We start from the raw sequence: 21,127 nt of genomic DNA, 5'->3' as shown, positions 1-21,127 counted from the left end.
CGCGGAAGTTACTCATTTGAATTCCATTACGCGCGCACCTTTTACCGGACGAACCAAAAAAATCGACTAAAATTCTCTAAGTCCAAACTGTAAACAACAAGGCCACGAAACGTCAAAGACTTAGAAAAAATTATCATAGCAACCGCCGTATGCAGTTCCCTACAGCTGCTACACATCATCCGATCGTTCGTAGAACTGCTGAGATTATCCCCGAAAAAACGAGATGGACATTTCCTCCAATTTGTTAACGCCTTAGGACCACAGACCGTAAATAGAACGTACGGAAACCTATCATCGTCTGGGACATTAAACACTCAACTTGGGCGGGTGACCCGCCAGAAAAGGTAGTACCCGTCATACACGAAGTAATTGAACGTCGTTTTCAAAGTTGCACCGCTCTTAACACGGATGGGTCGAAGGGGGAGCAATTGAATCGGTGCCGCTCCTTTCGGAGATGGTATCACCAAGCGCAAAGCTCTACCACCGAGCTGCAGCATCTTCTCGGCGGAAACGCATGCTCTCAATCAAGCAGTAAACATTGCACACAATAAATCAACAGCAATCCTTACTGACTCCGCCAGTTGCCTTTTAGCTCTAGAGGCTGGTAAGTCTAAACTCCCAATAACCAATAAAAAGTATTGAGGCGACAATCCAGAACAAATAAGTTTACTACCTAAATTTGAAGAAAAACTAAGTTAGAATCTAGAGGAAAGGCGTGAAGGTGAAGTTCCGGCAGCTTGGTTATAAATTGGAAATTGTACCCGGAGGCCCCATATATTCCAAACCTTTCCAAACTGTTGGCAATTCCATCAGGATTTCAGAAGAATTTCTCAGGGGACTGAAATTATTGCTCTAAAGCAATAATGGAATGATTATCTTCGATGCTAGAATTTGTGACACACGCTCGTTGATTAAAATTACGATATTAGCTCGCCGGCATAACAACTTTTAGGTCATGGCATGCTATTATTGATAGACTACCAAATCAAAACAAGCTTGCCAGCTGTCATTCAAAAATCAAATATGGCGGATTGTGCATTCTAGCATATTGGATTACCTTCCTTTTACTTACCTTGGCGACCATCTTGGGATTCTAACGAGATTGTCGTTAGAATCCCTATTAAAATTTGGTTTGATTCGAAGTAAAGTTCCCACTTCATTTACGATCCCGAGCAGGTGCAACAAAAGGATTTAAATAATTATCTTGACTTTGACAGGCGCTTTAGCGTGCTCTCCTCTAGGTTACTTAATTATATACTAGATTTGATCACCGCATGACTTTATCATAATTATTTTTTATTGACTTTTTCGATGAATCTAATACTAATCGAAGTAGGAGAGAGTAAGGCAAGAATTCAGCGAGCAACGAGATAAATTGAATAGAAACGGACAGTAAATGAGGGCCATGATTGTTCAAACAACAGGTGAACGGCCAGGGACTAGGATTTAGACGATGACTACTAATTATATGCACAAAGACCGTTGTTGAGATCTGTGTTCGACGTTGATTCCAGTTATCGATCATGGCACTTCCTCAGGGATACATTTATAAGAGAACGTTACCTATTAGATTTTTTTTCTTGTTTCTTTCTCGCAGGCTCCCACTTTTTCAAAATGATCTTACTTTAAATATTTATTTTTTCAATTAAAATTTAAAATTCAAGGTTTTAGTTTATTTCGCTGAATTTAATATAACTCAAAGCAGGGACTACAAAGTGAGTTAGTGAGCCCAACCTTATGTAACAAATACGACCAAAATTGAGATTTTTACATGAGGTATATCGTTGAAACGAAAACGGCCTACGACTCATTGATTTCGCCGCCTCCAAAAATATGGCCATACGTAGCACCTTTTTCCAACACAGCCTCCCTTATCGTTACACCTGGAGATCACCACAGCAGACGGAATCTCAAATCGACCACGTTCTGATTGACGGACGGCACTTCTCCGACATTATCGACGTCAGGACCTATCGTGGCGCCAACATCGACTCCGACCACTATCTGGTGATGGTCAAACTGCGCCCAAAACTCTCCGTCATCAACAATGTACGGTACCGGCGACCGCCACGGTACAACCTAGAGCGACTGAAGCAACCGGATGTCGCCTCAGCATACGCGCAGAGTCTCGAAGCCGCGTTGCCAGACGAGGGCGAGCTCGATGAGGCCCCTCTAGAGGACTGCTGGAGTACAGTGAAAGCAGCCATCAACGACGCAGCCGAGAGCACCATCGGGTACGTGGAACGGAATTGACGGAACGAATGGTTCGACGAAGAGTGCAGAACGGTTTTGGAGGAGAAGAACGCAGCGAGGGCGGTAATGCTGCAGCAAGGGACTCGACAGAACGTGGAACGTTATCAACAGAAGCGGAAACAGCAGACCCGCCTCTTTCGGGAGAAAAAGCGCCGCCTGGAAGAAGCGGAGTGTGAAGAAATGGAGCTGCTGTGCCGTTCCCAAGAAACACGGAAGTTCTATCAGAAGCTCAACGCATCCCGCAACGGCTTCGTGCCGCGAGCCGAAATATGCAGGGATAAAGACGGAGGCCTCTTGACGGACGGACGTGAGGTGATCGAAAGGTGGAAGCAGCACTTCGATCAGCACCTGAATGGCGTGGAGAACGTAGGCACGGGAGCCCACGGCAACGGAAGGAACGACGACGCCAGTGCAGCGGAGGACGGAAATGAACCAACTCCCACGCTGAGGGAAGTTAAGGATGCCAAAACCAACAAAGCAGCTGGTAAGGATGGTATCGCAGCTGAACTCATCAAGATGGGCCCAGAAAAGTTGGCCACCTGTCTGCATCGGCTGATAGTCAGGATCTGGGAAACCGAACAGCTACCGGAGGAGTGGAAGGAAGGGGTAATCTGCCCCATTCACAAGAAAGGCGACCATTTGGAATGTGAGAACTTCAGGGCGATCACTATTTTGAATGCTGCCTACAAAGTGCTATCCCAGATCATCTTCCGTCGTCTGTCACCTAAAACGAATGAGTTCGTGGGAAGTTATCAAGCCGGCTTCATCGACGGCCGGTCGACAACGGACCAGATCTTTACCGTACGGCAAATCCTCCAGAAATGCCGTGAATACCAGGTCCCAACGCACCACCTGTTCATCGACTTCAAAGCGGCATACGATAGTATCGACCGCGCAGAGCTATGGAGAATCATGGACGAAAACGGCTTTCCTGGGAAGCTGACTAGACTGATTAAAGCAACGATGGACGGTGTGCAAAACTGCGTAAGGGTTTCGGGTGAACTATCCAGTTCATTCGTATCTCGCCGGGGACTGCGACAAGGTGACGGACTCTCATGTCTACTCTTCAACATCGCCCTGGAAGGTGTGATGCGACGAGCCGGGCTCAACAGCCGGGGAACGATTTTCACAAAATCCGGTCAATTTGTGTGCTTTGCGGACGACATGGACATTATCGCTAGAACATTTGGAACGGTGGCAGAACTGTACACCCGCCTGAAACGCGAAGCAGCAAAGGTCGGACTGGTGGTGAATGCCTCAAAAACAAAGTACATGCTGGTAGGCGGAACTGAACACGACCGGATCCGTCTGGGTAGTAATGTTACAATAGACGGGGATACTTTCGAGGTGGTGGAGGAATTCGTCTACCTCGGATCCTTACTGACGGCTGACAACAACGTGAGCCGTGGAATTCGGAGGCGCATCATCAGCGGAAGTCGGGCCTACTACGGGCTCCAGAAGAAACTGCGGTCGAAAAAGATTCACCCACGCACCAAATGCACCATGTACAAAACGCTAATAAGACCGGTGATCCTCTACGGGCACGAGACATGGACCATGCTCGAGGAGGACCTACAAGCACTCGGAGTTTTCGAGCGACGCGTGCTAAGAACGATCTTCGGCGGTGTGCAGGAGAACGGTGTGTGGCGGAGAAGAATGAACCACGAGCTCGCTGCACTTTACGGCGAACCCAGCATCCAGAAGGTGGCCAAAGCCGGGCATGTTGCAAGAATGCCGGACAACAACCCTGCAAAGCTGGTGTTTGCAACGGATCCGGTTGGCACAAGAAGGCGTGGAGCGCAGAGAGCACGATGGGCGGACCAGGTGGAGCGTGACTTGGCGAGCATTGGGCGCGACCGAGGATGGAGAGCGGCAGCCACAAACCGAGTATTGTGGCGTACTATTGTTGATTATGTCTTGTCTTAATGATGTAGAACAAATAAATGTATGTATGTATGTATATCGTTGAATAGTATACGGGTAGCATTCATCATTTGGCTTGAATTGTAAAACCATACCATACCATGAGTTTTAACATTCCTGAAATGTTTGAAAATTGTATGTGTTGCTTGAAGAACAGCGAGCTTCAACACTGATTTTTTTTCCAGTCTTGGATTTCGTTATATGTAGGCTTGAATTAGCAATGAAATTTCCAGAAATGCTGTGGGACTGAAAATTACAAATTTTACCGTGGCACCTAGATACATGAAAATGATGCTAGTCTTATTTGCCAGAAAAGTGCAACCGAGTTTCTATATTATCCTTATCTGAACCTATTTATCAATTAGGCTAAACCTTTTGCTTAACCATTCACCTCATTAGAGGGCACCAACCGAAAAGATTTACCATGTTAAATGTCACGACCCTCACATACAACCCACCCTATTCCAACCGAAAATAACGTGTCCTAAATTTCTCTTCCATGTAGGCGCTCCATGGGTGGTGGTTCAGATGCGTGGAAAATTCTCCGGTTACATCCGTCGTCGTCTAATCGCTTAGCCGGCCATCTCTCGGGGTGAAAGTCCTGTCGAACAGCGGGAAGAACCAACGCCGTGAATTGAATCGCTTGTGGCAAATCTAGAGATCCAGTTTGTATACAGTACGGTGTCGGCAACAGCAAGTGCAAGTGTGTGAATTGAATCCAGTAAATAGCTCTGCTAAGCAGTGAAAATTTTGTTCATCCGACGGTGGCACTGAATAAGCCGCTAGTGATCCCGTGGCAAAACGGGTGGGCGCTTGGAAGTGGGAGTTCAGAAGAAAAAGCAAAAAAAAAAAAATAGTCGATGTATGTAAATTATGCTCACGTGTGGCATGTGATCGAAGTGCTGCGAAGTGAAATTTATTAGTTCAGTTTGAAGCGGGAAATTTTTGTGGCCAAAGCATTGAATGGCGAAAACGTGAGCTACAAGTTGAAAATTTAGAAGCATTCACGGTATAGTGTGACATGGATTGGATTCTGCTGTGATCATGATGCACGTAAGTACCTCGATTGGCGGAAAATGCCATTCCACAGTTTTATGCGTAGTGCACTTGTCTGAAGCTTGCATGCATGGCGTAGTTAAAAGGTTTAGCATTTTATTGCTGCAGTTTGTCATTCTTTAGTGCATGGAATCCGCTTTCATGCTGCAGTTTTAGTATCTCGTTCACTCCATTCAGAGCAATCATGTGTTGATTTCTCATGGAATGAAAAATATTATAAGCACCATTTTGTTTTGATTCAACGAATTTTGTTTACATCCTTTAGTCCTGGTACATTTCCAAACACCCACTGTTTTAACTCGTTTCTGTTGAACTGGTTAGAGGATTCAATCAGGGTAAACACGATGTAGCAACATACACAATTCTAACGGAGCTGAAACATTTTCATCTCAGTTCCACAGAATCATACAATCTTGCTTGTTAGGAAACTGTTGGTGGAAGTGATTCCCATTCTATCTTCAAGTGGTGTTTTTAAACCCCTCGTGATTATATCAAATGAACAATTTACACTTTACCCGGAGTAACAAATTTGTCAGCCAAAAACAATCTGCACAAACTCGATAATGCCGTGTATGACCAGCGAGGTTGGGATTTCAGCTACTAAATAGTTTAAACATGAAGCGTTCAGTAATAAATTTATAAGCTTTATACTTTACTTTCTTCGTTATACTACCTGAAAAAAGTAGACTGAGCTGAGAAGCAGGCTTTGCCAAAGTGGGAACGTTGCGCCATAAAGAAGAAGATACATAATATTGGAATCATGTATCTTCTTCTTTACGGCGCAACGTCCTCACTATGACAAAGCCTGCTTCTCAGCTTAGTCGTTCTCTGAGCATTCTCATGGTTATTAACAGAAAATTTCCTCTTCCAATGACCATTTCCATTTGTATCTTTGTGCGACAAATACAACAATACTCTATGCCCAAGGCATTCAAGGAAATTACCATTACGAAGAATTCTTGGACCGATCGGAAATCGACCCATTTATGGTCGTGCTAAATAAAATTTACAGCTGTGACTTAAAGAACAATGTCGCACTCGGTTTACTATAAGAAACTCCTGTAAACCGCAGATCAACACAAACCTCGTTGTTTCCACTTTTGGTGGATTAGGACGAAGTTTTCCTTGCTCCAAATGATTTTACAATTGCTTGTAATTTTCCACATAGGACATTTTTCACAGCTCGGGAAGGGTGGACATCTGGTTATCTGAAGAGAAATATTTCAGATGGCATCGTATGTTACACTGATGGCTCCCTTCTCGAAGGTTGAACGGAGGCTGGTGTCCACTATCGTGAGCTAAGCCTACATCAGTCTTACTCGCTTGGTAGACACTGCGACTGCACCGTTTTTCAGGCTGAAATCTTTGCTGTTATGTGTGGAGTGCAAAGTATACTTCAGCAACACGTAATGGGCAATGCTGCTATTAATGCACTTGCTTCGCCTAAATCTAGGTCGAAGTTAGTTATCGCTATAATCACACTCAAATCGAGGAGCTGAATTCAGCAAACACTCTTCATCAAGTATGGGTACCTGGTCATTCTTCCATCGCTGGAAATGAATTGCCTGATGAGTTAGCTCGCACTTCACATGACTTCATTGGCCCTGATCCAGTTATTCCGGTATCGATGTGTTGGATAAAGCTTCAGATTAATACCTGGGTTGTTACTCAACACAAACAATACTGGAATAGCCTGGAGGCATGTCGCCAAACAAAATTGAAGTGTACTGAGCCAGCTTCAAGCGAAGAATCTCACAAATCTGTCAAAGCAGAATTACATCATGCTGTTCAAAGCATTGAATGGCCACTGCCGACTCAGTATCACATAGCGAATATTCAGCAGGCTAATTCATTTGTAAGTGATAGTTAGTTGTGAATCCGACTATGGAACTTCGTATACCATTTGATATGTAACTGCCTAGTTTTTGCGTAACTGCGTTTCCAAGTACATACTCGGTAACCTTACCTTACCGTTCAGTCCTGGGCACCCACGGTGGTGTAGAGGGCCGAATTGAAAAATCTCCATCCTGGGCGATTGCCCGTCATCGCCTTCATTTGTGGCCAGGTCAAATTTCTGTCGACTTGCTTGAAGACACTGAAGACGACCTTACAGTTGAGGTCGAAGTACGTATCTGTCAAAGGATGCAAATTCTTAGTGGAATTCAAAGGAACAGTACTTAATGCGATTTTCTTTTTTATTAATTTCCAAAGTTATTAATTGAAGGGCTTTCTTTGACTGCCATTGCATGAATTTGCATATTGTGAGGCTATCACAATGATACACTATGCTCAGGGAGCTGAAAAAAATTTCCCGACTGGAACGGGAATCGAACCCGCCGTCTCCGGATTGTTGATTCATAGCCTTAACAACTAGGCGAACTGGAGACCCCATCTTCACTTTCGTTCTCGAATTTCTGTTGCCATCGGCTTTTGATGACATCGACGATGGAGCTCCACGTTGGAGATCCAATTGTGAGGCCACCAGGCACAAATTATATACCGCAGGCATATATTGATGAAGACCTGCAGTCTTTGAGCGTTTTCCGCTGATACACACCAGGTTTCATTGGCGTATAGCAGCACAGATTTCGCGTTCGAGTTAAATATTCGGATTTTGGTGCGTCGACTGATCTGGTTGTTGTTTTTTCGATACGTTTCTTAAGCTCGTCAAAGCAGCCCTCGCCTTCTTGATCCGTGCACCTATGTTTACCTTGGCGCCGCCATCGACCGCCATTTGGCTACAAAGATATTGGAAGCTTTCAACAATCTCCACTGATTGCCCAGCTACCGTGAAGCTATAAGGGTCGACCGTATTTACATCCAACGATTTGGTCTTGTTGACGTTGATGGTAAGACCTGCCGCCATGGAGCGATTGTCAAGATCATGGAGCTTGCTCTGCATATCAGAGGGCTGTTGAGGTAGGAGAGCAACGTCATCAGCCAATTCGAAGTCATTTAAGTGCTGCATGGTAATGGGCTGCCACAGCAAATCACGATTTGGTTCACGGTCAATCGCACCTACCAGGATCTAGTCAATCAAGATGAGGGACAGTAGCGGTGATAGTATGCATCCTTGCCTCACTCCAGCAACGCCCCGGATGAGATCGGACAAAACACCACCGTTGTGCAGTACTCTGCACGAAAATGCCCTGTACTGTGCCTCAATGAGGCCGATGATTTTCTCAGGGAGACCCTTGCGCCTGAGGGCTTTCCACATGTACAGACTCTTGGAATTCATTGATTTGCTCCAGAATGATACGGAGCGTGATAATATAGTCCCCACAGCATCGTCCGGCACGAAATCCTGCTTGCTGCCGTCGGAGAGCTGCGTCAATCTTCTCCTGTATCCAGTTAAGGATCACTTTGCAGAGGACTTTGAGAACGATGCGCAGCAACATGATACTCCGCCAAATATCGCTTAAAGTCAGGTCCCCTTTTACTAAGACGCATTGCATCCAGTTGCCGAAAATTTCGTGGATTCCCATATGTTGCAGAATAATTGATGCAGCAGTTAAATATGCGGATACCACGGGGTTAGCTTTGAGCATTTGAGCTCATATGCGATCGACCCCCGGGGCTCTGTTCGATTTCATGCTACTGATGGCTGTTTCTATCTCTCGTCCTGCTGGAGTGTCGGCGTTGACACGGGCAATGCGTTGAACCCTTGGGCCTTGGCGGATCATGCTGAGGTGTTGATGGCGTGACCGACACTTTAAAAAGGTTTCCAAAGTGCTCGAACCAGCGTTTCAACTGGTCAGCCTGGTCGGTCAGTAACTGCCCAGACGTGTCTTTCACGGGCATCGTAGCATCCATGTTGGACCCATTAAGGCGACATGAGACATAGTAGAGGAGACGAATGTCGCCGGTGTTTGCGGCTTTCTCGCCTTCGTCGGCTAGGGAGTCCACCCACGCTCTTTTGTCCCGTCTGCATGAGCGTTTCACTTCCTTCTCGAGAGCCGAATAGCGCTGACGGGTTACGGCTTTGGCTCCTCGTGTTTTCGCTTGCTCTATCGCGGCTTTGGCGTTCTTTCGCCCCTGTATCTTCCTTCAGATATCATCTGTGATCCACTGCTCTCTCCGGGTGCGTAGTTCACCCAGATTAATCTCGCCGGCGGCGATGAAGGCATTACACCTTTCGGAATATTCGCAGCACGGTTCTCCAACTCCTCGGCGAAGGAACCGCAGCGTCGGTGTGTGTTGATCCAGGGCCCGATTTTCTCCTCCTGTCGATGGATCCTCGAAATGCGAAGCTGGATCTCGTCGATTAGGAGATGATGGTTGAACGCAATGTCACGCTACGTTTGTTCAGCACATCAAGAAGGCTCCGTTTCCATTTTCGGCTGATGTAGATGTGGTCGATTTGATTTTCTGTGATGCTATCACGCCAAACTTATGCCGTCCCATGACCCTATTCCGAGTTGTCGAAACCATCCTTCGCGTTCAAATCGCTCATGAGGATCTTAATATCACTTCTCTGAATCTTGTCCACGACAGCATTCAGTTGGCTGTAAAAGGTCTCTTTGTCTTGCAATTCGGCAGCATCGGTTGGCGCGTAACATTGGATCATGATAAGATTTCGGACCCATGTTCTAAATCTGACTACAATTATTATTTCATTATTAGGTTCCCACTTCATGAACGCAGCGTGGGCGTAAACGCTGAGCAGGAAACCAACTCCACGGTGGCGAGCAGCGTGTTCGCCTCGTAGGCCCAGAGTATAGCAGAATTTGACCCGACGTTAATCTGTGTTCTCCAAAGTTCGGCCAACGGACTTGTAAAAATCTTTACACTGCATCAGTAATGTAATAACAATCCATTGATTACGCTTGTAGATCTTAGGGCCATTACTCGCGGAAGTTCTTAGATGACCTGATCTAGAACATCTTTGAAAAGTGGTTCTTTGCAGAACTAGGCTTCATTGATCTGTAGAATGTCACAGAGCATCAGTAATGTAACAATAACCTTAGTTCTTGAATAACCTAGTTCATCTTTGGAAATTTGTTCTTTAAAGAACCATACTCCAACATCCACCTTAAAAAAAAAAACATTTAAATTGTCAAAAAAAAACTTTACCAAAAGCAAAAAATACTCTTGGTAGGACCAACTATCGAGCATTTTGGGATTGGCAACCTCGCTACAGCTACTGTACTAGCTGGAAATCCAATGAACGCCGTATTTATTTTTTCAGCAACGCATTCGACAGAAAAAAAATCCAGTTAAATTAAATTAAAGTACGAACCTTTTTTTATCAAATTTCCAATATCGATTATACCGGCATTCTCAGTTCACCGTGAAAAAACCGATGTGGAGTAACATTGTTGTCGTCGTCGTCGTTAGTAAACTAACGAGTCACAGAGATCGACAGCAGCGTGACACAGTACCTTCGACGTTCGATTCGCCGCATGTATCCACAACGACCGGCATGGCATTATTGGCAGTGGCAAGGACATGTTGATGGAGGCAGCAGCACGAGCACATGATACCTACCCCCAACTGACATGCTGCTGTGGCAACGTAATTTCGTGGAAATACTCGCATACCTAGGTGCCTTCGCTTCCTTTCCTTGGTATGGATGTGTAAGCAGAAAATTTTATTATTCACAAAGTGAAACTTGAAGTGAGCACCGGGGTTGTACTGATCACATTTAATCCGGATGAGGAGTATATTTACCCGGTTGTAAGCATAGCCAGATTGATCCCGGGAGTTGACTGATGTTCTGTGTTTGCAGTAACGCTTGGTAGCACATTTTGATTGGAAGGTATACAACATCATCGATGTGCAGTTGGGGGTGGAGGGAATTTCACTCTCGTTGCTAAATTCTCGTCTGAGAATGATCTCGTTTTTCACGAGATAAAAGGAGATTTTATCTTAGAAGCAATATCTTTTTTCGTTTGCTAGTTTGCAATATCTCCACCTGATTGAATGGAAATGGATGTTGCATGTACATTCTTTCAAAGAAAGAATATAGAGTCCAATGGACTATATAATGATATGTATTCAGTGTATATATGAAGCGTTCTTGTTCGACGGCATTGTCATATAAAAAAAGACGACAGCGCAATGACTGGTACTTATCGTATGATTTCATACTCTGCATATCAGATATTAAGTACTATGGAGAATTAAGAGATCTTCTAATGTTTTGCTTCTAATATTTCGACTAAGATCTTCACTTAGTGATCTGAAACACCTTCAATATTGTAAACTAAATGTTTTAGTTTTGCTTGTTTGCACTTGTACCATCGTGTGACAATAAATCACTCGATCTTTTTGGGATATCAAGAAAGCTGAAGTAAGCAAATCCTAATTTTCTTCAAAACATTTTTCTACTTCGCTGCCGATTCGTTCGTAACTTTATCCTCAGGACTATTCATCGACAGATTTCAAAGCCATGAGAAGGTTTGCTCGGTGGCGATAAAAATCGCTGTAAAACTGATGCCCCTTTCTCGAAACAAGTAAGCCAACCAACTTGTTGACAAACTGTCCCAGTTTGGAGCCTTTGTAGAAATTTTCCGATTAATAACCCGAAAGCAACAGGAGCAATGCTTGGGGCACTATCAACTGGTGTTTTGTGTATGTTTACCAACCTATGCTGGTGAATGGAAAGGAAGAGATAAATGTTCCAACCACCAGGTGATTTGGTGAAAAGTTTTTTTTTTGTGGAGCTGACTGCCGACCAATCACACTCAGCTTTTCAAATCAGAAGCCACCAACTTGAATGATAACACATCCGGTAGGTGGCGTGAATTTGATGTTTATATCGATATCTTTTGATATTTGTCAAAAATGTGTTTTTATCAGTAGTAGCAGAATATTTTACATATCCCCCCCCCCCTCTTTTGTACGGGCGGGGTTTTCCTATATTAACTTAACCCTCTAATACCCAAATTTTTGATTTTGATCTAAATATCACTTTTCGTCATCTAAAATCGATTTAAACATGTTTTGGAAGATAATTCTCTTCAATTCTCGATTTCGTGAATTTCAGTTTTTGATTTTTCTAATTTTTATTTTTGAACATCCCCACACTTTTATATTTTTCTTGGAAGCCAATTTGGGGAACGGATTTTTTGAGATGAAAACATTTTGAGATTTTATGATTATTGTTGAAATATTTGTACATATTTTAAAATTTTTTCATAGAAAATTTTATTTTCCGTGTAATTTTAAGGAAAATAATTTTAGAGTATATTCGATTCGCTTAACCCTTTGGAGCCGGAGGGGTCATATATGACCCCGGCGATGAAACCGAGCATAACAAACGTGTTCGACACCGGCGAGGTTGCGTCGACAGCGGCGAAACAAATCGGCTCCAAAAGGTTAAACTATTAAACAAGGATAGAATGATTTGGGAAAAATTTAAAATATGTTAATTGTAGCGATTCTATACAAAATAAACCATGACTTCTAAAAGGTGACTAAAACATCAATTTTTCAATGATTTTTAAAAAATGTAAATACGCTTTAAAATACACCAAAAACCATTTTTAAATATACATAACAGCCCTAAATATCAGCCAAAAATATAAAAAAAAGGATTTTCCACGAAACAAAAATTACAAAAATGCTCAAACTATACCCGATTGTACGACATTTCCCCGAAAATCAGTTCCCCGAATGAAGTTTCCCCGAAAGTTATTTCCCCGAAAAACGATTCCCCGAACGAACCGTTTCCCCGAATGTACCGTTTTCCCGAATGTACCGTTTCCCCGAATGTACCGTTTCCCCGAAATATTTATAACACTATTTTTAGTAGTGGTTTCTAATCATTTTCTTGATTAATTCCATTGTCTGATCTAGTCATTGAAACGAAGTAGCGGAAAGTTAGCCTGAGTACAAAGTGTGCCGATGTGTAGTCTTTAGAATGATATCAAGATCATGGAAACTTTCATATCTCATTGATATTGTGCATTCCTCTTACCATGAATACTTCGAGATATAATGTTCTTCATGATGCTTCAATGAGGTTTGGTTTTTGTTTTTAAAAATGGGATCGTACACAAATTACGTCACACCCTTAGGCCCCCCCCCTACATGACGTGACGATCCCTACAAAAATGTTGAGGTCCCATACAAAAAAGTGTGACGACATAGGGGGAGTAGGGGGGAGGGGGGGTTGATGGGTCGTCTTTTCTGTTGTACTGATTGAAAATGACATGGCACTCAATTAAGAACACGCTCATCATAATTTTCCCTTCTTTCATTCATAGGCTGTTCTTTCTATTTATTTTTGAATTTTCAATCGATGAAAACGCCCTATAAACGCATAATACCTTTAAAACGAGTCATCGTGGTTGTGGTAGTAATCTGCTAAAGTTCATTGTCATTGTAAAACACATGATCCAGATGACTTCAACTTTAAGTCTCAAAGTATTCTTGCTAGCGAAGGAAATCTATGAGCACAATTTTAATGTGCATTAACAGCAGAGCTGAAAAGTTCATTTCACCTACAGCTCATTTTAGAAGCTGAACCTGAGAATATGGTATATGAAAAACTTGTGCGGCTAGACCAGTTATGCTAGAAAGTCACGGAAAAACTGCTAGTTTTCGAATATTTAAGGTAAATGTCACGGACTACCGTTGAAAAATGCCAAATGATATTCACCGTGATTTAATTTAACAGGCTTTAAAACAGTTAATTTAACAGGCTTTAAAACAAAAGTCAAGTTAATTCAATTTGTTCGACAAACAGATTTGAAGCTAAGCACTCTTTAGTTTTTTGTAAATCAATGGATTAATCATGACCGAAGTAGCATTTGGAATTGACATTTCTACAGAACATACTAGTAGTTAGATCGCCGGCAATATTTTGAAAGAACAGTATATGATGAAAGAAGGGAGAATCTTTGATGAAGATTTCTACTATAACGCCTATAGATACCTACTAGAACAGTCGGTCACAAAAAAAAAAATAAATATAGCAGCAGTCAAATTACTGATGATTGATTGAGCAGTTCAACTTGAAAGAACAGCCTATGTTTGAAAGAAGGAAAATTTTATTAAATGAAAGGTTATCAATCTAGCCAAAAAGACGCTGCTGGATCTTTAGGCAGAAGTACGTTAGGCTGCAAATCATCAGGCCAAAAATATCATTACGCCGGACGAGCATCATTGCGATTGAGTTGAAAGTCAAGAAAAAACCCAGTTTGATCATATATAACCCAATACTCAAAAGAATAGCCGACTTCTCAAATAAGGGTAATCTGTCATGGGACAGTCAGTGGTTTGATAAATTACTACCGTCAATAAGCTATGCAATATTACAACTAAAAACAACTGCGTGCTATAAAAAGAGGCGAAATTTTCAGATGGAATGTTGGCAGAGTGATTACTTCCCAAGTAACATTGTTTAGTCAAATACACTATAAGAGGCTCTTAGAATCATAATAAAACCTAAATCATAGATAGAAAAAAATATGACGGTTTTCAAAACCTCTACAAGACTAATTGACTATCAACATGTTACTTGGGTTGATCATCAGTTCTTCAGTAACAGTATAACATCAACATCAAGAAATCATTTATGTGAGAAAAGGGAACAGGATAAAAGAAAATTGTAAATCATGGAAGTATATCCCAGATTCGAGGAATGTAAAACACTCAAGGGACTCAAACATCTTCTAGGCCTTCGAAAACAAATTTTAACATCGTTTATGAAGAAAATTAAGAAGACGGCTTACTGACCCATTCTACCCTATGAACTTCAGCTTCGCAACCCATTCGGCTTAACGTACTTTGGCTAAGCGTATTTCGTCCTTAAGACTGGATACCCCTAGTTGTGCATTGGGTTAATGTTAAATGGCATATGCAATAATCTTTTCGGGGAAACGGTACATTCGAGGAAACGGTACATTCGGGGAAACATTTTTCGGGGAAATGGTACATTCGGGGAAAAAACTTTCGGGGAAACTTCATTCGGGGAACTGGTTTTCGGGGAAATGTCGTACAATCCTATACCCCGTCTAAAGGCGGGATTGGGTATTAGAGGGTTAATTGCTTGTCACACTTTCACGGACCCCCTCCCCCCTTCCAAGTGCAACGTACTTACTGGGTGACACCTTATTAGAATGTGACTGATTTCACCCCGGAACGTATGATCCTACCGTATAGAAGCCATATTATTAAGTCATCTCAAACTTTTATTATGCCATTCCGGTCATTCATTTCACATTCCACAATGTTAAGCTCTCTTCATCCATGGGACGTGACGAGATACCTGTTGAAGCTAAGCATGTTGCCACAACCCACCCCACTGACTTTCCATCACTATACTACGGTTTGACGCATAATTGAGCCATGTCCTTTGGGTTTTCCCATTTACATAGGACTGTCGTGCGTAGAAGCGCTGCAAAGGTTGCGTATCGAAATCCGTCGGAAGTGGGAACGAAAGACCTGAAATTATTTTCCGATGGGCTTCTTCAATCTCCAAAACCTCTTCCTCTAATCCCAACTATCCAACCACCACCCATTGCGAACGCAAAGGATAAGTGGAGGCCAGGTCAGGTCGGGATTTTCGCCTGTGTGTGCTTTAGCTACCGACCTGAACGCCAGGAGTCAGTCTATCAATTTTCTCTCCATCATCCATCCGGTGTGGAGGGCGGTGCGGTGACTGGCTGGCTGACTTGGGTGGTGATGGTGGGTGGAAGATCCTCACGCAGTTTGCCGAAAGGAAGACGAATTTCACGGGTGGATTCAGTAGTAAGGTGTCACTGAAAATCATTTTATTTTTCTTGAAATCGAGAGAGATACGTGTTTGCACATTTTCACTTCATTGCACGCACCTTTTGAACCGAGATAACGAGTGTGGGTGAGATGATATATATGGCCGCATGTATCGCGCCTGAAATGTTTGGAGAATGTTGATTTTCGGCGATAGAGGATGTGGGTGTTTTTTTCTGTGTTCGGTACATAAACCACTGCGTCCAATAATTTTATCTGTTGTGTCATGTCCTTTAAATGGTGCATAAAATGAAGCTGTATCACTATTGAGATGTTTTAAAGTACTCGATTTTGTTACTGTAATCATTTTCAATTTTATAGTAAGTAAGGATTCTGATTAAAATGTTTCGCTTTTACAAACTTCTTTGTCTGTGAAAGTCCGATCCTTAACGAAAAAAACGTCAAGATATGGAATCGATATTTGACCATGTCCTAGTCCTTACTACTTCAAAATAATGGACAATAAGGTCCTTTTTTTCCTCTAAACTATAGAGGTAAACCTGCTCAACAGACACCCGAAAAGGAAGGTCCGGGTAGTGTAGGGTTAAGGCCGTCTTCTACGACAGAAAGTAAAAACCAGGACTATTCTCTCCTCAACCAACTAAGAAAACATTCCTATGATTACCAAACTCTTCGTCTCGCTGGAATCACCAAGAAGGCATTGCTTCAGAGAGAAGCTAGTGTACATCGCACCCTCAAGGTTAAGTAGCTGCGTAGCCTGCAGCTACGCATGACTCGCTTTGGAGAGTTTATCACGGTAGCATGCTGACGCTTAGCCAGTTGCCCGAGTGGTCCTCACCATTCTCTTTATCCTCGGAAGGATGAAGCCCACGCCCGCGCTCAACTGTTTTGCAGACATCAAGAACTGATGCGCAATCAGATCTGACCTGCTGAAGGCAATGGCATCACTATCCTTCAGACCCTATCAGCTGCACCAGAAGGTTGCTGACAGCAGGGTCCCCTTTCCAACCGCACAACAGCGTTCATGGATTTCCCGGTACAGATCAGACAAACAGGTTTGGCGTCGCTTCGCATCGCCTTCAAGACGTCCGAGTACTTCGACTGTTCTGTCTTGATGACGAGCGCGTGGCCTTTCACGCGCTTGGCACCTACTTTTTTACGCCTTGGTTACGGGCTGTCCATTAATTACGTAAGGGAATTTTTGCGATTTTTCGCCACCTCCTCCCCCCTTGTGAGATTTTTTTGTATGACAACCCAAAATATTTTGTATGGCGCGTAAGATTTCTCAAACCCCCCCCCCCCCCCCCCCCCATAAACCCTTACGTAATTAATGGACAGCCCCTTAGGAGGCATCGCAAACTACTTCTACCTGCGGCATTGATGTCTTCTTCTTCCGCTCGACCTTCGTCCAAGGGGGGTCCTCCCGCCTGGCTTTGCGGGCACCGCCAGACAGCAATCTCCAGATATGTTGGAGGGGATCATCGGGGGCTTTTTCCGCGTCATGATCCAAATGCTTGACCTCCTTTCGTAGGACAGCCGGGGACTGGGACTGGCGATGAGCAAAGGGTCACCGATGAGGAACTTGCGGGGATAGCAAAGTCCCTAAGCGTGGGTAAGGCAAGGCCCCAGGTCCGGACGGAGCTCCTAACCTGGCCTTAAAAGAAGCTATTGCAGAGGATACCGAGCTGTTCAGGTCTGCTATGCAGAAATGCTTGGACGAGGGAGTTTTTCCAGATGCATGGAAGAGGCAGAGCCTGGTTCTATTGCTAATGGCGGGAAACCACCCGGAGACCCGTCGGCATATAGACCAATATGCTTGATCCACACGGCGGGGCATGTGCTCGAAAAGATCATCCTCAATAGAATGTTGAGATTCCCCGAGGGTGAAAATGGTCTTTCGAGTAGTTAGTACGGCTTCCGGAAGGGGAGATCGACCAAAGACGCTATCTTGCCAGTTACAAAAACCGCCGAGAAAGCATTTGAGCCTAAGAGAAGGGATATTCGCTATTATGCAGTAGTGACTCTGGATGTAAGGAATGCGTTTAATAGCGCCAGCTGGCTAGCTATTACCGATGCGCTCTTGCGTCTGGGGATACCCGGGTACCTGTTCAAGACGCTACTTCCAGAATCGAGTACTAGCTTACGACACAGAGGTGGGTCGAAAGTGCTTTCACATATGTAACCTCAGGAGTCCCGCAAGGTTCCATCCTGGGTCCGATGTTATGGAATGTCATGTACGAGGAGGTGTTGAGGTTAGAATACCCAGTGGGAGTGAAGATTGTCAGCCATCCCGACGACATTACGCTTAAAGTCGACGGTGAGACGATTGAAGAGGTAGAGTTGACTAACGAGCACTCGATCAAGGTTGTGGAGGCGTGGATTAGGTCCATGAAACTGGAGCTGGCACACCACAAAACTGAGGTGACGGTTGTGAACAACCGTAAGTCGGAGCCACAGGCGATGATCAGTTTAGGCGATTGCACTATCCCATCGAAGCGCTCCATCAAACACTTGGGCGTGATGATCGACGATAAGCTCACCTTCGGCAGCCACGTTGTTTATGCTTGCAAAAAAGCCTTCACTGCTATTGGGGCACTGTCCCGGATGATGTCCAATAGCTCTGCGGTGTACGCCAGTAAGTGTAAGCTTCTAGCTAGTGCCGCTACGTCCATACTGAGGTATGGCGGCCCGACGTGGGGTATTGCGCTGAATGCTACTTGTATTAACCAAGAAACGGGCTAAATAAGACGCGGACAAGACCCTGCCCGCCTTCCGAAGACAAAGGGAGTGGTGAGGACCACTCGGGAAACTGGCTAAGTGCCAGCATGCTACCGTGCTGGACTCTCCAAAGCGAGTCATCGATGTTCGTTGCTGCAGGCTACGCAGCTCACCTTGAGGGTGCGATGTGCACTAGCCTCTCTCTGAAGCAATACCTTCTTGGTGATTTCGGAGAGACGAAGGATTCTGCGACCATGCGTTCAGTGGGTCGAGGAGAGAGTAGTCCTGGCTTTTACTTTTGTTGTAGAATACGGCCTTAACCCAACACTACCATAACCTTCCTGTTAGGGTGTCTATTGAGCAGATTCTCCCCCTATGGTTTAGAAGGATAAAAAAATAAAATAAAATAGATCACCTAAGGTAGATCAAATAATCCGAAGCATTTTACTGAAAACTGTCACCCTACAAGATGTAAATCTCTGGAGGGTTATACCGAAAAAAAAACTGATCTAGCAATTACAGTAGATCTATACCAAAACCGAAGATGTAAAAATGTAGCAAATATCAATCTAAATCATTTAGCCTAAGATGGCAAATCGTCTAGGATGCAAAACCTGAACACTAGACAGACAGAAAATGAAAAAAAATGTGTTGAGCAGTCAGCGACAAACAAGATCAAATCCGAAGCCTTGTAAATTTATGTGTTACGTTTTTATGTGTTACGTGTTATGTGTTATGTGTTACACATTTATTATGTGTTATGTGTTATGTTATGTGTTATGTGTTACACATTTATGTGTTACGAATCAATACATGGTACTTCTTCGAAGACTCCATCCCTCCAGGATGCATGTCCAGAACACTGTTATCATACCAAAAAATACAACTGCTCTAGTTCAATTAAAGTAAATCTCGACCAAAACCCCAGACTAGATTGTGAGATTGTAGCACCACCATTCACTCCAACCCACTAAGATGCGCATCTAGAACAAGACCAAAGACATAAAAGTGTAGCACCAATCAATCTAGTTAACTTTGCTGAAGACGATAATCCTTAGCAAGAGCACTGGAGCGCTTGTTCATCGATCGCAGCTAGGTATGTCCAAGATAGCTCTTATAAGTTGATCAACTAGTTGTGTATCAATGGTCCAATTTTGGGAAAGATCGAACTATTCTACATGAAGTAAGAAAGATTCTAGAAAAAGTCGAAGTTACTCGATAGCCAACTTTGAACTGTAATATCTCCGAATTCAATGAATCAAATGCAATGAAATTTTGAGCGTTCATGACTTATATGATAAGCTTCGAAAAACTTTAGACATAACCTTAAATTGTTAACACAGAAAAAAATTATAGCGTTAAGATTTTGTTTCTTACATAACACCAAATTATCGAAATGTCAACATCGCATCGAAATTCGAGATGGTAATTATAGCTTATTTGAATTCCCTCGGATCGACTTATTATGAATATGTTTTGAAAAGAAGTAACTAAATAACCAGCAATAAATTTGAAAAATAATGGAAAGCATATTAAAATTAGACCAATTTACTAAAAAATCATAAAATAAATGAAATCGCTGTAACTTATTTCTTGTGAATAATTTCAATTTTAGTTATATCTATATATATAAAAATGTAGTGGCATACGTGGGACCGCGCATAACTTGCGAACGGAGGGTCCGATTTGGGTCATCTTTGGTTTGGTCTGTTAGTTTCCACCCAAGGAAGGTTTATGAGCCATAAAACATGGACAAATTGAAAGTTTTTGAAAATCCATTCATCATACATTTTGAACGGGGACTTGGACTTGGCTAAAGACTCGAAACGTCAAAAAACGCAGTAGGCAAGACAAAGTTTGCCGGGGTCAGCTAGTTTAAATATAAAAATAAGCCATAAACGCTCAAAATTTCATTGCGTTCGGTTAATTGAATCTGGAGATACAACAGTTCAAAGTTGGCTATCGGATAATTTTGACTTTTTCTAGAATATTTCTAACTTCATGCAGAATAGCCAGATCTTTCCCAAAATTGGACCATCGATACATAACTAGTTGATCACCTTACAGTAAAAATTTTCGATGCACTTTTCAAAAAGTTACATCTATTTAACCATTTTAGAAAAAGTGACAATTTTGCCTGTCTCGATCATTTTGTCTATCCCCAGTATCACTTCGAACAGTTTTCGAATCAAATCATAGTCACAGAAACGTATTCGTTCAATACTAAAAGGACTGAGTTTGACCAACCATGAACTAGGTGGCAGTAGAAAGCTAACGTCGAACTCGAAAAAAAACGACGCGAGCGCCACGGATTGGCAGTTGGTCGACTATCATATTTTAAAATAGACCGTTAACCTTCCGTAACTCGCGCGGTTGACTACCTGCGTCAGCACCACGCTAATGCTGAGTACAAAAAGCGAGTTTTTTTCAACGTGTTGTACAAAATACAACAGCGCGATCGTTCGAGGGTTAAATCAGTGTACGATGAGAATTATCA

At 43.1% G+C, this 21,127-nt stretch overlaps 1 protein-coding gene across 5 annotated transcripts in view; it reads left to right on the top strand.

Annotated features, from left to right (window-relative positions):
- The window catches only part of LOC109399478 (transient receptor potential cation channel trpm), a 537,415-nt gene that overhangs the window by 9,356 nt on the left and 506,932 nt on the right, over window positions 1-21,127 (top strand). For all 5 annotated transcript variants that reach the window (XM_062852478.1, XM_062852475.1, XM_062852470.1 and 2 more), the window contains exon 2: window positions 4,682-5,229. In XM_062852478.1, the coding sequence (XP_062708462.1) occupies window positions 5,221-5,229 (9 nt within the window). In that variant the 5' untranslated portion in view covers window positions 4,682-5,220. The remainder of the gene's footprint in view (window positions 1-4,681; window positions 5,230-21,127) is intronic.

The sequence above is a fragment of the Aedes albopictus genome, chromosome 2 (genome assembly GCF_035046485.1).
Source record: "Aedes albopictus strain Foshan chromosome 2, AalbF5, whole genome shotgun sequence".
In the NCBI taxonomy this organism is placed as follows: domain Eukaryota; kingdom Metazoa; phylum Arthropoda; class Insecta; order Diptera; family Culicidae; genus Aedes; species Aedes albopictus.
This window is presented reverse-complemented; position numbering and strand designations above follow the sequence as displayed.